The sequence below is a fragment of the Rhincodon typus genome, chromosome 10 (assembly GCF_021869965.1).
Source record: "Rhincodon typus isolate 14 chromosome 10, sRhiTyp1.1, whole genome shotgun sequence".
In the NCBI taxonomy this organism is placed as follows: domain Eukaryota; kingdom Metazoa; phylum Chordata; class Chondrichthyes; order Orectolobiformes; family Rhincodontidae; genus Rhincodon; species Rhincodon typus.
This window is the reverse complement of record NC_063341.1, coordinates 30131568-30144947: the sequence shown is the minus strand read 5'-3', so window position 1 is coordinate 30144947 and position 13380 is coordinate 30131568. Positions and strand designations below refer to the sequence as shown.

Genomic DNA, 13380 nt, shown 5'->3' with positions numbered 1-13380 from the left:
ATCCAACCCTTTCTTTGGCAGTTCATTCCACACAGGAACCATTCTTTGTGTAAAAAAGTTGCGTCTCATGTTCTTTTTAAAACTTTCCCCTCTCACCTTAAAAATACCCCCCCTAGTTTTGAACTCCCCCACCCTAGGGAAAAGACTCTTGCTAGTCCTGGATAACACAGTGTGGAGCTGGAGGAGCATAGCAGACCAGCCAGCGTCAGAGGAGCAGGAAAGTTGACGTTTTGGGTCAGGGCCCTTCTTCAGAAACGGGGAGGGGGAAGGGCGCTCTGAAATAAATAGAGGGGGGTGGTGGGGCTGGGGAAGGTAGGTGGGATGGTGATAGGTGAGTGTGGGTAGGAAGTGGTGGGGATTGGTCAGTGGGATGGGTGGGGTGGATAGATGGGAGAGAAGATGGACAGGTTGTGTCAGGTCAAGGAGGCAGGGATGAGAGGGTGAGTTGGTCGTGGGATGAAGCCAGGGGTGGGGAGATTTTAAAGCTGGTGAAGTCGATGTTTAGGCCATCGAGCTGTAGGCTCCCCTGAGGTGCTGCTCCTCTAGTTTACATTCATATTGGCCTAGAACTAATGGGATAACATTCCTACAGATTTGACTGGATAGTTCAAAGGTGGTAAACAATTCATAAAATAAGTGAGGAATTGTATTCTGTTTCTTACAGCAGTTCACCATTCCTTTATTCTTATAGCTCAATGAATAGGAAGAACCAGGAGCAGGAGTAGGCCATCTGGCCCATCAAGTCCACTCTGCCTTTCAATAAGATTGTGGCTGGTCTTTTCATGGTCTCAGCTCCACTTACCCACCCTCTGACCATAACCCTTAATTCCTTTACCGTTCAAAAATGATCTATCTTAGCTTTAAAAGCATTCAAGGAGGAAGACTCAACTACTTCACGAGGAAGGGAATTCCACAGATTCACAACCCTTTGGGTGAAGAAGTTCATCCTCAGCTCAGTCCCAATCTGCTCCCCTTCATTCTGAGGCTATGCCCTCTCGTTTTTGTTTCATCTGCCACGGAAAACATCCTCCCTGCTTCTACTTGATCTATTCCATTCATAATTTCATATGTTTCTATAAGATCACCCCTCAGTCTTCTAAATTCCAATGAATATAATCCCAGTCTACTCAATCTCTCCTCAAATGCTAACCCTCTCAACTCTGGAATCAACCTAGTGAATCTGCTCTGCACTCCCTCCAGTGCCAGTACATCCTTTCCCAGGTAAGGAGACCAAAACTGCAGAGTACTCCAAGTGTGGCCTTGCCAGCACCCTATACAGCTGTAACATAACCTCCCTGCTTTTAAACTAAATCCCTCTAGCAATGAAGGAAAAAATTCCATTTGCCTTCTTAATTACCTGTTGCAACTGCAAACCAACCTTCTGCAAATAATGCACAAGGACACCCTGGTCCCACTGCACAGCAGCATGCTGCAATTTTTTACTGTTCAAATAATAATTCTTTCTACTGTTATTCCTACCAAAATGGATGACTTTACACTTGTCAACATCATACTCCCACTCATCTTAGCGTCATCCGCAAACTTTGACATACTACACGAGGTCTCCAACTCCAAATCATCTATGTAAATTATAAACAATTACAGTCCTAACACTGATCCCTGAGGCACACCAGTAGTCACTGATCACCAACCAGAAAAGCACTCATTTATCCCCACTCTTTTCTTCCTGTTAGTTAACTAATCCTCTATCCATGCTAATACATTGCCTGTAACGCTGTGCACCTTTATATTATGCAGCAGCCTTTTGTGCGGCACCTTGTCGAATGCCTTTTGGCAATCTAGATACATCCCATTCTCCACCGCACTCGTAATGTCTTCATAGAATTCCAAAAATTAGTCAAACATGACCTGCCTTTCGTGAACCCATGCTACATCTGCCCAATAGGACAATATCTATCTAGATATCTTGCTATTTCTTCCCTGATGATAGATTCAAGCATTCTTCCCACTACAGAGGTTAAACTAACCAGCCTGTAATTCCCCATCTTTTGTCTATCTCCTTTTTTAAACAGTGGTGTCACATTGGCTGTTTTCCAATCTGTTGGAACTGCCCCAGAACCTAGCGAATTTTGGAAAATTACCACAAGTGCATTTGCTATTTCTCCCACCATCTCTTTTAGTACTCTGGGATGCATTCCATCAGGGCCAGGAGACTTGTCTACATTTAGCTCCATTAGCTTGCGCAACACTGCTTCTTTTGTGATAATGATCATTTCTAGGTCCTCACCTACCTTGGTCTCCTTGTCATCAATTACTGGCATGTTATTCGTGTTCTCCACTGTGAAAACTGACACAAAATACCTGTTCAATGCCTCAGCTATTTCCTCATTTCCCATTATTAAATACCCCTTCTCATCCTGTAAAGGACCAATGCTTACCTTAGTCACTCTTTTTCACTTTATATATTTATAGAAACTTTTGCGATCTGTCTTTAAGTTTTGAGCTAGTTTAATCTCATAATCTATCTTACTTTTCTTTATTGCTTTTTTTGTGGCTTTCTGTTGACCTTTAAAAATTTTCCAATCATCTAGTTTCCCACTGGTCTTTGCCACTTTATATGCCTTATCTTTCAATTTGATAGCGTCCCACTTCCCTAGGCATCCATAGCTGATTACCTCTTTTTCTACAGTCCTTCCTTTTCACTGGTATGTACTTTTGCTGAGCACTTGATAAATTGCTTTGAAAGTCCTCCACTGTTCCTCAACTGTCCCACCATAAAGTCTTCGCTTCCAACTCCTCCCTCATCCTATCGTAGTCTCCTTTGTTTAAGCACAGGACCCCAGTATTCGATTTTATCTTCTCACTTTCCATCTGTATTCTAAATTCAACCAACTGTGATCGCTCCATCTTTGAGGATCCCTAAGTATGAGATCATTAACTACTCCTGTTGCATTACACAGGACCAAATCTAGGATAGTTTCCTTCCTCGTTGGTTCCATTACATACTGTTCCGGAAAACTATTGTGGGAACATTCAATGAACTCCTCCTCAAGGCTGACTAAACTGACCTGGTTCGAGCAATCGACATGTAGATGAAAATCCCCCACGATAATTGCCATACCATTTTTACAGGCATTAGTTATTTCTTTGTTTATTGCCTGTCCCAACGTGATGTTATTATTTGGTGGGCCTATAGACTACGCCTATCAGTGACGTTTTCTTCTTAGAAATTCTAATTTTCACTCAAATGGATTCAACCGTATTCTCCATAGAACCTATAAGATGTCATCCTTAAATATCAGAGCACCACCACCTCCCTTACCATCCTCTCTGTCCTTCTGCATAGTCTGATACCCCTGAATATTTAATTCCCAGTCATGACCATCCTGCAACCATGTCTCTGTAATGGCTACTAAATCATACTCATTGGCGATGATTTGTGCTGTTAACTCATCTGCCTTGTTTCGAATGCTACGATCATTTAGGTAAAGTGTCTTTAGGCTAGTTTTTATACCTTCTTTTTGAACTCTAACATCTCCATTAATAATATCTCCTGAGTTTTCCTCCCTTTTAACTTCTTTCATAGAGTTCGATATAGTTAAACCCTCCTACACATGTTAACCTGTTGCTTTCTTTTTTCTATTTACCATTATACTTCCTGTCATTTTCCCCTTCCCTTCCCTCCCCTCAATTCACCTGTTTAAAGTCCTAGTGACCACCATATTTATCCTTTTCGCAAGAACACTGGTTCCAGATCGGTTCAGGCGGAGACCATCCCAATGGTACAGATCCCTCCTGTTCCAAACCTGATGCCCATGCCCCATGAAATACTTACCCAGAGCAGGCATGTCGTCTATATATGGGCTCTTGGCTCCCACAATTCCACCGAAGCATTCTTTCTGGGAAGCGCAATATGGTTCAGCCAGATGCGTTTTTCCATCACTATCCACCATACACCATTCACAATCTAAAACGCCAAAACAATCTCTGAAATATAAAGAAAGAGATCAGTCTTTATTGATTCTTGCTGAATAATGGGTTCAAAAACACTAAATTGCCCCTGATAACTCCCCTGAGTGAGCCTGACACAGTTGAGTACCTCTAAGCAGTTTGATGGTGGGAGTAAAAGAGTTGAGCTAATTTTATCCTCCTCCACTGTCAACGCATCTTCCAGAAAAGTTCACAGGGGACCAGCAGGAGAAGGAAACCTTGCTAAATTTTTCCCATTTCACAGCACACATTAGTATTAACTCAATCTGGAAGTAGTGGCAGCATTTCTCAATTGTTTGATGATAGTTAATGCTTTATTTAAGGGCAATAGCAGCTTGGTTATTTTATAGCATCATCATCAGCAGTTTCTCGACTTTTGTAGGAGCAATACAGATTAATATTCCATCAACTGCTACTGGTGCTATTTTTGCTTTCATAACAGTCAGTAACTTGTCCAAAATCAGACTCTATTCAAAACAAGAAAACATTTAATTTACCAAAAGACAAAAAAGGTAAGAAAAAAAAAATCAATCTTGATTCACTACAGTTCTATTTAATTGGAAAATGATTCCCGGATTTCAAATGATGTCGTGGTCAAGGATAAAACAACAAATCCATTCTCTTGCAACTTCTGTCAAAAATTAAAAGAGATTGTCTCACACATCTCAGGCTCAGGGATTTAGACATTGTAACATTACCCGCTCGATGTCCTTTGGCGGCATCTGGTGTTAATGCACTGAGGGAGGCTTTCCTGTAGACTGGGGTCAAAGGCAGCAAGGGTCAGTGGCTCCTGATGTACTTCACAACTAGGATTTCTATTTTAATTAAAAAAAAAGTCCATTACTTACATAGCAGCATTTGCTGATATATTTACTTCAAAAAATTATTCAGCGTATCATATTTCTCCCTGATCTCTCTTGAAGCGTTGATTTCTTGCTAAGGAAGTATTCTCAAATCTCAGTAGCAGTATGGTACATTGGCAAACCATGCAACGGCTCAATTATATTACCAGGACAATTGCACCTCAAGAAAAATTGTGATGTGTCTTGCCTGCTTTCAGCATTGGTCAAGTTGCCAGTACATTCATTCACCTCCAGGGGGCATTCACAAGGGCACTCGCACTCATTCTGTTCCATCCTGAACAAAAACAAGATGCTGGTTATTAAATACAAATAAAAATTCATTGCAGGAGAACAAAATTCTCAGGTTCTCAACAATATTTTTCTGAACAGATATATTATTGAAAAATCAACTGACAATGCATCTCTCCTTCCTTCTCACCCTCAAAACGGCCTGCTTCACATCCTGATCAAAAGGCCGGCTCAGAGAGAGATCTCAACTTGTTGGGCACTATTTCTATAGTTATGACGCAATGTATTGTAGCACTCCAATCTTCTTAGAGGCATGAAAATTTATAATATTCATTATTCCTCTTAGGAGTTTATGGAGACCAATCAGTTAATCAGAGAGGGCGGTCTATAAGCATATGGGATTTTATGCATTAAAATTAGGAAAATCCAACAGGTCCAAGTCTAGTTGCCAAGAAAGGTATAACTGTAATGCAATTGCATTTGAGCCACAATTTGCACAGTTTACGGTGGAGCTGGAATCCAGATTTCCAAGTCATTTAGCATGTGAAAACATCCAGATAGCAGAAATTGGGTGTACCTCCTGTGTATCACTCAATGCCCAAAAGTACTTTTGAGTTGTGACTGTAGAAATTCACTAAGATTTAAAAATTCTTCCATTAGTCAGATATCTGAGAGCTGATGCCGGCTCTATTGTGGACGTTCTAAATGCCCTGAAGAATTTCTGTCTCATCACTTTTACTAAGACTTCAATGCTCACACCCACGAAAACCTCAACATCGCCAGTGTTTCTACAGAGACAGGTGTCAGAACCAAAAAATGCACTTCAGAATTTTAAAATTTATTACATTGAACTCTTAAAAGTATGTATTTGTTGCCAGCAAGAATGTCATAGCTGAAAACAATAGGAGGCATATGTTTGTATCATAGGACTTATTGAACACCAGTTATAATTTATTAGCTGCTATGTTTTGTGTAATGTTGTACCCTTCATTGCACCATTCTATCGAATAGCACATCACTGACCTGTGACAGTTCAGGCAAAGTCTGTCCACCATACTGCAGGCACAGAAAGCAAGTGCATCACATGTTTCGTTAACAATTCCAAGAAATGCATTGGTGCCAGGAATCCTGGTTAATCGGTATTTTGAACAATGGCTACCATGGACAAGGTTGGTCAAATCACCCTATCAAAGGTAGTACAAAATAACATGAAAATACCAAAAGCTTACAATAATCAATTAAATTCTTCCAATAGCACAACAGAAAGAGTTGGCCATGTTGACCAGGTATTGTGCAATGCAATTGAACTAATTAACAACCCGATAACAATTGTAACGACAATTACAATACAATTGAATTAAGGAGAACAGTGGGTCAAAGCTTAGTATTTTAAACTTAGGTAAGGGTAACTGTGAGCCCACAAAAGCAGAGATAGCCAAAGCAGACTGGCAAATTAAGTTAAAAGATAATTCAATAGAGATGCAGTGACAGGCATTTAAGGAGTTATTTTAGAATACACACTAGTTACGAGAAAGAAAAATTCTAAAGGGGGGCGGCCGTCAAACACATAGCCACACACAACTAAAAAAAGTAAAGATAGCATCAAACTTAAAATAAAAAGCAGACGCTACCTAATGAGTTGGTAGGATTTGCAATGCACTGCCTGCCTGATAGGGTGTTGGATATAAATTCAATAGCAACTATCAAAATAGCAATTGGATGAATCTTCAAAAAAAAAAATGCAGGATGTGGACAGGACTGCTTTTTGAAAAAACTATCACAGACTGAAATGGGGTGAACAGCCACCTTCTGAACTGTACTAGTCTGTAGTACAATGAAGGCGTTTCAGAAGAGAGAAAAACCTGACTGAGCCTATGATTGAGCTCTGACACTGCCAGCAGCTCAACAATCTTTCCAACAGCTTCTGAAAGCAGGACTTTCTCCCAAATGAGGAGTGGAAATCCCACTGCTTTGCAATTTAGCTGCTCTCTCCCATCTTACTGGTGCTGGGTGCAATTACATGGTACAATCCAGTTTCTGGCTGATATCCCTAGGCTTCGTTGCCCACAAATCGGAGTTCCTGATTTAATTGGCATGACTGTAGGAGGAAAGCCCATGTATCAGATGAGAAGGTTGCCCCTTCTTGCCCCATCACCTATTACTGTGGCATAAGAACAAGGAGAGAACAGTTAAGTCAGGCACAGTTCTATGAAGTCTTATGAGGGGAAATGAACAGTGTAAGTGAAAGGGAAGAGGATCCAAAATATCCCATGAAGATAGAAAACCCTGGCTGCACTGCAAAATGAGTATTTTCAAAAAGTCATTAAACAACCTAATTTTGAAGATTTTAACAAATCTTTTTAAGTTCTCAGTCTTAGTTCATTTTCATGGATTGCAATCAAATGGTTAAGCCAGTCTACAGAAAACAGTTCTCCATTTGGTCCTATTTCTAGCAGACAGACTTTAAAAGCTGACTTACTACAATACTGGTGTTAAACTTGTAGAATCGTTGCACTGTCCGGTCACTGAAGCTGTTGCAAAGATTTTTCTTCACAAAATTTGGATGGTTTAGAATGTCATTAGCCACAAGCGGTTCCTGACATGAAAAATAATGGAAAAACAATTAGCTTGGACTTTGTCATAAAATTATACTGGGACGACTACAACGTCATATTTCTAACAGCAAGGAAATAGCTACTTGTTGGAATCACAACCCAATGCACCTCACCCTATTCAATTGTCTGTCACCCCCCCACCACGCCCTAGGAATTCCCAAGCATTGTTTGCTTGAAATGTGAAATGTGAAGAACCCAAACCAAACTGCTGATTTTTCAAATGATTGGCTCCAATTATCCACAGGGATATTTCTGGATCTGAACTGCTTAAAACCACACAGCTTATCACCATATTACATTGGTATGGCTTTCACCATTTGCCCAAAGAGGACCACTGTATCAGCTGGAACAGTATTATTCAAAATAAAGTACTGACTAGCTACAAATGTGGCTGTGCAGGCACTGTGTTGAAGCTCATGAACTGAGTTTAGTGTAACGCTGATGACATACAACACAGACAGATGTGCTTCATGTGTAGATTTATTAAATCTACCACCATAAAGTGGACCAGGAAAATCACACATAACAAGCAAAACACTCGCACGCTCTGCTTCTAGTCTTAACATTTTATCAACAAATAAACAAAAGTATTCAAGCAGTCTGCATGTAAATAAGCACCAAGACCACAGATTCAACCACTATGTTTATTATTCATTTTTTAAATGTACTGTTCATACATTTGCAATAGTCATTGCTGTATTCCAAATTAGCCGCATCTGGTTACAGGCTACTGTGGCGAATAACAGCGAATTAGAGAATAAAGTCATGGTGTTATTTGTTGTCACTGTAAAAATATCAAGCCCCAGTGAACAGTAGACCTCTCTAGGACCAATCAACAACAACGACCTGAAACTATAGCCGGCTAATTCTGGGATTGGATTATTGAGCCTACCGCAGAGAATTCAATCCATTCCAATATTCTACCTCCAGGCATATTATTTTGGACATAAAACAAGACCAAACAAATCTCTTTCATGTCTTCTCCAGAAGAAATGTACAGTTTAATAATAGTACTCAACCACTGTTTCCTTTTAAATAATACAAAAACACACAGTGTCGAGAATAACATTGACACTCTCTAAGTCAGCCAACCTCTAAATTGACCAAGGTCTGACTAGGTTCACTGGCAATTGATATGATGTTCCAATATGTATTAAAAAATTAACCGCTCAAAAACTAGTACCTTGTGGGTGATATGTTGTTGCTCCACCGGAGCATGCCCTTTGGGGTCAATCAATGTTGGATGTGCCAAGAGATAACCTTTATCCTCCATAATAAAGCACCTAATGAATAAAAGCCAAACATACAGCAGAGCTTCCATCATCTAAAACAACTTAATTTTTAACGTTTAACTGTAAAAGGCTTTTCTTTTTGCAAGTTCTTAACAATTCAATAAAAAAGCAGAGACCTAGATGATCATCATTTTAAAAAGTTACATTAAAGTGAAACATGAACAAAGCATGTGCCAGGCTGAACAAGCAATATACAGCCTCCATCACTGAACTGGAAAATAAAAGTGCATGCCTGTGAACGTAAACGGGACATTCTAACAACAAAAAAGGTCATTGTCAATGCTAAATAAAGATGAATTACAAGTGACTATTTTAAGTAGTCTTTTTATTGAAGTCAAGCCTTATTAAATTGCAGAACACCATGTTGGAATTACCTGATTTTGTTGCCTCCATCTTGATTGCAGATGGGTAGCAAATCCAAAAGAACCTTATAGAAGTATCGTAGAGTAAAGTCAACACCCATCACAGCTACAGCATGTCCTGGTGCTGACAACGATCTTTGGAGAAGGAAATAGTATTAATACTTTGTCAGATTTCTCGCAAACACCCATCAAAACAAAAGGTGCATTTTGGCTACTTTTGCCACATTTCATTTCCGTTTAGCTGAAATTTGTCAGATTTAATACAAGCCATTCTTAGGTAATTATTTGGAAATCTACATGCAATAGAAAATACCATACTCATAGCATAGGCTAATGGTACTGCTATATAAGAACAAAGACCAAAGAAAATTACAGCACAGGAACAGGCCCTTCGGCCCTCCAAACCTGCGTCGATCCAGATCCTCTATCTAAACCCGACGCCTATTTTCCAAGGATCTGTCTCCCTCTGCTCCCTGCCCATTCATGTATCTGTCTAGATACATCTTAAATGACGCTACTGTGCCCGCCTCTACCACCTCCGCTGGCAATGCATTCCAGGCACCCACCACCCTCTGCGTAAAGAACTTTCCACGCATATCTCCCTTAAACTTTTCCCCTCTCATCTTGAAATTGTGATCCCTAGTAACTGAGTCCCCCACTCTGGGAAAAACCTTCTTGCTATCTCAGTTAATTGTAAAAAAAAACAATAAATGGACCATCTGATGATATTGGAACTTGGTCAGCACTCAGCAGATTAGTTTCATGGAGAAAACAAAGGTATGTCACCTTCCCGAAAATCATGTTAAAAAGTAAGACCTTATGGTTTAACATAAAGCTTCTGGAAGATTTTATTTTGTTGAGTTCAATGATCTACCTCAACCTTTTTCACTTAAACAAAACAAAAGGTTTATTATGCATCTTTAGAAAGACACTACTCACCAAATAGATTGTATAGCATTAGTGCCATGATGGATATTTAAAATCTAAAGTTTACCTGGAAGAATGAATAGTGTGGCTGAGAGTCACCACATAACCTGCTCCTCCAACATCAAGGTATGGGCCAGTAAAGGTAATCAGAGCTGGGTTAGCCATTGCATGGAGATACCTAGAAACAACAGTACAATTTCACAGGATAAAAAAAAACTTACTCAGTACAATATTTTATGCATGGAATTCAGTCTTTTTAAAAATAGGGCAACAATTTCTTTTTCCTTTTGGCATGTTATTTCATACCATCTAACCTCCAGCCATCCACTAATACTGCTCACAGGGAAGTAAACGAGAGCCACTACGTTAGCAGTCTTTTTCTGCATTCCCTCCCCTGCAGAGGGGTAAACTGTCTCAGTGCAAACTCTGTGCCAAAACAGATATGTGACTGAGATAAGCAACAAAGACCCGGGGCACCACATCCGTACACTTTGTTCATAGTATGATTGGTTTGACTATCAACACATTAACAAGAAAAACTGAGGGGCAATATAACTGGCCTCAGTGTTTCTGAGCAATAAAATGTATTCCCAGCTCCAGATTACAGCAGGGTAGGTTAGTGAATAGTAACCCTACCTAATGCCTTACCACTTGCCTCACCCAATCCCTACCCATTTATACATCTACGTTCATCTAGTCGCTCATGCACCAATTCACTAGAATAATGAAAAAGTTGTCAACATGTCCTAAAGCTTTTCCGTGTGCTCGTGAACACTTGCCAAAATATGGCAGCAAGTGCCGTAAAATGCGAGGGTCGCTTCTGCGCAGACTGCCTTCATTGATGACTCTGAGGTTTCCTATGTTGGAGTTCTACAGCATCTTCTATTGGAAGATTGGCCAGAAAAATCAGAGAAAAGCAAGTGGGTGATTTTTCATCTGATCAGGGTTGAAAAGAGACATTCCAACCCCTGATCAGAATAATAGAGCTTGCTTGAGGTACCCTTGCAGTAAAATAGCTTGCTAACTTCCAGTGCCTGCGTTCACAATTAAAGAATGACAAGTTTGAATGAGGTACCAGGAAGGAATCATTCTGCAGAAGAACTTACACTTTGAAGGATGAAAAGGATAGTTTTTGGTGGGACGAGAGAGTTGGAGGAGTGCGCAGCTGAAGAATGTGTGCAGAGTAGGTAAAGAAATATTATGAGGGCAATTTGTTGTATGAAATAGTCCAATTATGAAAGGAAAGTTTTACTACTCTCCAGTTACATCGGTCGCCCGATTCACAGAAGAAACAAGGAGCACATCCACACCATTCTTAAATGGAAAATATAAGCAGTCAAAGAAATTACTGAATTTAAAAATCAAATAATCTTCGATGCAACATCAACAAAAAGATACTTTAACTACATAAATACAAAAAACATCATTAATCACTTTAGTCTAAAGACAGGCCCTGTAGACTGTGGCAGGACTCAAACACTTTTTTTTAAAATAAAGAAACTTTGGTTTTCAGGCAATCTGGAAAACACTTCCTGTGGATCCTGTAAAACTCACCACTGTCTCCTGGTGGGATCAAATGCTTTATCCATGAGAGAACCAGGGTAAATCCGGAGCACCCCATTGGGCGTTGCTATGTAACGCCGAACAATGTAACTGTTCAGGATACCAATTTCCATTTGTGACATCCATTCATCTGTTACGTGACTGGTAGCCATGACTTCGTTTCTGACAGAGGACTACACACAGGCAGAAAAAAAAGCACACACACACAAGTCTTCTTAAAGATATGCCTGAGAAGTTTCAAAGCTGTGAATCAATCCTGTTAAAACGCTTTTTAAACAGACTGTATAAAATTGTAAAGACAGTTCCCTAGTATATTGAAAAAAAAGATTCTGTGCAGATTTCAGTGTTCCAATTTACCCAGGCAAGAGAAATACAATTTGCCTAATTTCACACAAGCGCAAACCTGATATATTCCCTGTTGAGATTTTTTTTTAAATTCAGAAACCTAGCAAGGGTCAAGGGTTATAGTACAGGATACCACCAAGTTCAAAAAGAATTGAAGATTAGGTGTGATTAATCAGGAACTATGATTAGGTCAGGCATGAGTTCTCAAAGCATACAGACTGAAGGAGAAAAGAAAGACATGGGAAAGCAAGGTGTACAAGATTTGAGATCATAGATAAGGTTAAACAATTACTACAAGGAACTGCAATTTTATTGCAGAAATAAAATAAGGAGAACGAGGGCATGTGTAAATCTTTATCTCAAAATGAACAAGAGGAGAAAGTCAGGGAAGGCGCCTGCATGAACGGTTCACACAAAATTGAGCGAATGTGTGAGCACGTTCCTGAGAACAGATAATTTCAGTACAGCTATTCCACTCCTGGTAATGAATGCGATCAGGGAGAAAGAGAGCTGAATTTCCATGCTATGTGCATTTCATTCAGCAGTTCAAGCACAGATTGTGTTGTTTTGATTGTGCCTGCACAGAATGTTTCCAACTCTATGACACTAGGTGATGGTCATGGCTGCAGCAATTTTAAATGAAGAATTAAAAGCCAATACAAAAGCATATTACACAACAATCAAGCAGCATTTGTTCATGGTCAAAAACAATAATGAACAAACCAGGGTAAGAATTCCTAACCAGAAACAAAAACAGAAAGTGCTAGAAAAGCTAAGCAGGTCTGGCAGCATCTGTGGAGAGAAACCAGGGTTAACGTGTTGGGTCGAGTGACCCTTCCCCAGAATTCCTAACTTTGGAAGCAACTGATTCAATGATGCAAGAACAAAGCTGAGCCAGATGGAATGGGACAAAAAGGTGGGCAGGAAAAACTGCAGATGAACAATGGGCTATCTTCAAAGAAGACATGATCTGTCACAATCAAGATGAATGAAATGAACAAATATTTTTGCTTCTATCTTTACCTCAGGGGAGACAAAGAACATTCCAGTAATAGCTATAAATAAGCAATAAGGGGAAATCAGGTTTCACTAACCTGCTGGAGATTTTATAACAGAAGATGCCAACGAGGATAATGCTGTTGATGGATGTACGTGGAATTTCAAAAGGCATTTTATATAGTGCCACACAACAGTCTTGAGCAAAGTTAAAACATAGGACATAAAAGGGCCAGTA

General features: G+C 39.8%; 1 protein-coding gene across 1 annotated transcript in view; it reads right to left on the bottom strand.

The window, feature by feature from the left end:
- The window catches only part of cachd1 (cache domain containing 1), a 158844-nt gene that overhangs the window by 22331 nt on the left and 123133 nt on the right, over positions 1-13380 (bottom strand). Inside the window, exons 15-23 of the mRNA XM_048601971.1 lie at positions 11793-11974; positions 10306-10416; positions 9324-9446; positions 8841-8940; positions 7522-7638; positions 6066-6226; positions 5002-5088; positions 4650-4766; positions 3797-3948 (exon numbers count right to left, since the gene is read on the bottom strand). Coding sequence (XP_048457928.1) covers positions 3797-3948; positions 4650-4766; positions 5002-5088; positions 6066-6226; positions 7522-7638; positions 8841-8940; positions 9324-9446; positions 10306-10416; positions 11793-11974 — 1150 coding nt within the window. The remainder of the gene's footprint in view (positions 1-3796; positions 3949-4649; positions 4767-5001; positions 5089-6065; positions 6227-7521; positions 7639-8840; positions 8941-9323; positions 9447-10305; positions 10417-11792; positions 11975-13380) is intronic.